The 3,799-nt window shown below is 38.7% G+C and overlaps 1 gene segment (V, D, J or C); it reads left to right on the top strand.

The window, feature by feature from the left end:
• Nucleotides 1-617: 617 nt before the first annotated feature.
• Nucleotides 618-1,359, top strand: LOC118498191. The segment is given in 2 exon segments: nucleotides 618-808; nucleotides 1,052-1,359. Coding segments are annotated over 2 exon segments (357 nt in total).
• The last annotated feature ends 2,440 nt before the right edge of the window (nucleotides 1,360-3,799 follow it).

Raw genomic sequence — 3,799 nt, 5'->3', positions numbered from 1 at the left:
TAATGAGTCATTTGAGGTAATTTAATGCTGATGAGAACTCTTGGAGTAGTTACTTCAGTTTTCTGAGATAGCACCAACAAGGACTAATTTTCTTTAAGTGTCTGAAGGAAAATAGGCCCCATTGGAGATGAGGTGAACAGCTTCTGCTCTAGTCAGTGTTCTTTTCAAGTCATAAAAAATCTTTTTTCGTTATTTTAAGGAATTATAAAAATATAAAAATTGAACACATAAATTAAATAAGTGTCTTCCTATTATTCATAATTAATTATTCACATATATCATAGTTGCTATGTCATACTTATTTGAAAAAGGAAAGAAAACTTAGAGTTTTCCATTGTTGCAAATGAAACCCTGCCACTTCTGCTCAACATTGTAGGTCCCAACTCCTCTCCAAGATTAGGTCTTGTCACAAATTAATTTGCCAGCTCTTTAGCCTGTAGTTTTATTCTAGAAGAAAAGGACTTAGAAAACATTATTTACTTTCAATTAAAATTATAATCAAGGGTGGTAGGTGGGGATTACTGGGGTATGGGGAATGGTGGGTGGAAAATGGAGACAAGTGTACTTGAACAACAATAAAAAAAGAAATAACATTATAATCAAGGGTGTATTTTCTGAAAGACCAGAAAGTGTTGGGAAAACTCCTCACTGAGACACAGTCACCCTCCCACCTGTGACACTGTTTCCTGTCACCAGCACAGAGAAGCACCCAGAGCAGACCAGAACACAGACTTCTCACTCTGCAGGAGAGCTCTCAGCATGACACCTGCTGCCTTGCTGTGGGCAGCCATGGTCTCTGCCTGTCTGGGTAAGGAAGGTGTAGGTCTTTATTTACAATGTTTTCCAATGGGGCTCAGAAGCAAGAGGAGATTAACAGCACAGGACCTGAATGCCTCACAGAGCCCAGCTATGTGAGCTGACAGGTTCTACCTGAGGTTTGGGTCAAGAACAGAAAGGCAGATGGGGATGGGAACCAGCTGTGAGCCTGCCTGCTCTGTCTGTTTGGTGTTCCACCCAGTGCAGTCAGTCCTTTCTGTCTTCCTTCCCACAGGATCCAGCATGGCCCAGACAGTCACTCAGCCTCAACCAGAAATGTCTGTGCAGGAGACAGAGACTGTGACCCTGGCCTGCACATATGAAGCTAGTAGCAGGAATTATTATTTGTTCTGGTACAAACAGCCTCCCAGTGGGGAGATTATTTTCATTATCCACCAAGAAGCTTATAAGGAACAAAATGCAACAAATGATCGCTTCTCTGTGAACTTCCAGAAAGAAAGCAAACACATTGGCCTCAGGATCTCAGACTCCCGACTGGAGGATGCAGCGATGTATTTCTGTGCTTTCACGGAGGCACAGTGAGATGAGTGACAGGAGGAGGCATACAGAAACCTCAGATCACAGCACTGGTGTCAGCAGGAAGGGGAGAAGTGGCTGGGGACACAGGAACATAGAAAATCATTGTTTTCTTTTGGGAATAAAAGCTACTTCTATCTGAGTATAAGAAACAAAGGAAGATGAATGTCTATAATCTTTACTCCTTTAAAAAATAACATTATGTGTAGTGTCTTCCAGTGTTACAAAATTTCTTCATGCACATATCCCATGTAAACCTCATGTCTTTGTATGCTGTATGTAACAGATTACACTTTCTGAGCACTTCCTTCCTCCAAAACATCTTTATAATTTACCTAGGAGCAACATAGTTCTGGGAGTCTTAAACTTTATGATTTTGTTAATTGAAGCTTTTATAAAAATGTATTTTTTATCATTTTTTATTGTTGTTTAAGTACAGTTGTCTCCATATTCCCACCATAACTTTCCCCACCTCACCCACCCTTAATCCTACCCTCCTTGGCTTTGTCCATGGGTCCTCTATACATGTTCTTTGATGACCCTCTCTCTTCTTTCTCCCATTATCTCTCTTCCCCCTCCTCTCTGGTTACTGTCAGTTTTTCCTTTAATTCCATGTCTCTGGTTCTATTTTGCTTGCTTGTTTGTTTTGTTGACTAGGTTCCACTTACAGGTGAAATTGTATGGTATTTGTTTTTCACTGCCTGGCTTATTTCACTTAGCATAATGCTCCCCAGTTCCATCCATGCTGTCTCGAAGGACAGGAGCTCCTTCTTTCTCTCTGCTGTGCAGTATTCCATTGTGTAAATGTACCACAGTTTTTCATCTCTCACTTAGTGATGGGCACTTAGGTTGCTTCCAGCACTTGGCTCTTGTAAATTGTGCTGCTATGAACATCAGGGTACATAGGTTTTTTTAAATTAGTGTTTCAGTATTCTTAGGGCATAATCTTAGCATTGGAATTACCGAGTCAAAACGCAGTTCCATTTTTAGTTTTCTGAGGAAATTCCATACTTTTTTCCACAGTGGCTGCAGCAGTCTGCATTCCCACCAACAGTATACTAGGGTTCCTTTTCTCCACAACCTTGCCAGCATTTAATTTTTGTTGATTCATTTTTGATGGTCATTCTGACTTGTATGAAGTGGTATCTCACTGTGGTTGTGATTTGCATCTCTCCAGTGGCTAATGATGCTGAGAATCCTTTCATATGTTTCTGGGCCCTCTATGTGTCCTTCTTGGAGAAGTGTCTGTTCAGGTCCTTTGCCCACTTTTTAATTGGGTTGTTTGTCCTCCTGGAGTGGAGTCATATGAGTCCTTTATTTATTTTGGAGATCAAACCTTTGTCTGAGATATCATTGGCAAATATATATTCCCATACAGTTGGTTCCCTTTTCATTTTGCTGATACACTTCTTTAGCTATGCAGAAGCTTTATATTTTGATGAAGTTTCATTTGTTTATTCTTTCCTTTATGTCCCTTGTTCTAAGGGACATGTCAGTGAAAATATTGCTGCATGGAATATCTGAGATTTCCCTACCTATGTTCTCCTCTAGGACTTTTATCATATCATGACTTATACTTAAGTCTTTTACCCACCTTGAGTTTATTTTTGTGTGTGGTATAAGTGGTGGTTGAGTTTCATTTTTTTGCATGTAGCCTACCCATATCCCAACACTGTTTTTCGAAGAGGTTTTTTTACTCCATTTTATGCTTCTACCCCCTTCGTTGATTATTAATTAACCATTGAGATTTGGATTCATTTCTGGGCTCTCTATTCTGTTCCATTGATCTATGTGTCTTTTCTTATGCCAGTACCAGACTGTTCTGACTACAAAGGCCTTGTAATATAGTTCAATATCAAGTATGGTGATCCCTCCTACTTTGTCCTTCTTTCTCAAAATTTTTGTGGCTATTCAGGCTCGTTTATGCTTCCGTATATATTTTTGAAATACTTGTTCTACATCTTTGAAATATGTCATTGATATATTAGTAAGGATTGCATTGAATCTATAAATTGCTTTGTGTAGTATGGACATTTCGTTGATGATAATTCTTCCAATCCGTGATTGTGGTTTATGCGTCCATTTATTTGTGTCTTCCTTAATTTTTTTCTTTAGTGTTCTGTAGTTTTCTGAGTACAGTACAGATCTTTTACATCCTTGGTTAGGTTTTTTCTTAGGCACTTTATTTTTCTTGTTGCTATAGCAAATGGAATTTTCCTCCCGATTTCTGTTTCTATTTCATTGATGGTGTCCAAAAATGCCTTTGATTACTGAATATTGACTTTGTCTCCTCTTGCTTTGCCAAATTCACTAATTAGACTGAGGAATTTTTTTGGTGGAGTCTATAGGGTTTTCTGTGTACACTATTATGTCATCTGCAAACAATGAGTTTTACTTCCTCCTTTCCAATTTGGATACTTTTTATTTCTTTTTGTCTGATTACTGT

Source organism: Phyllostomus discolor, chromosome 1 (genome assembly GCF_004126475.2).
Source record: "Phyllostomus discolor isolate MPI-MPIP mPhyDis1 chromosome 1, mPhyDis1.pri.v3, whole genome shotgun sequence".
Lineage (NCBI taxonomy): Eukaryota > Metazoa > Chordata > Mammalia > Chiroptera > Phyllostomidae > Phyllostomus > Phyllostomus discolor.
This window is presented reverse-complemented; position numbering and strand designations above follow the sequence as displayed.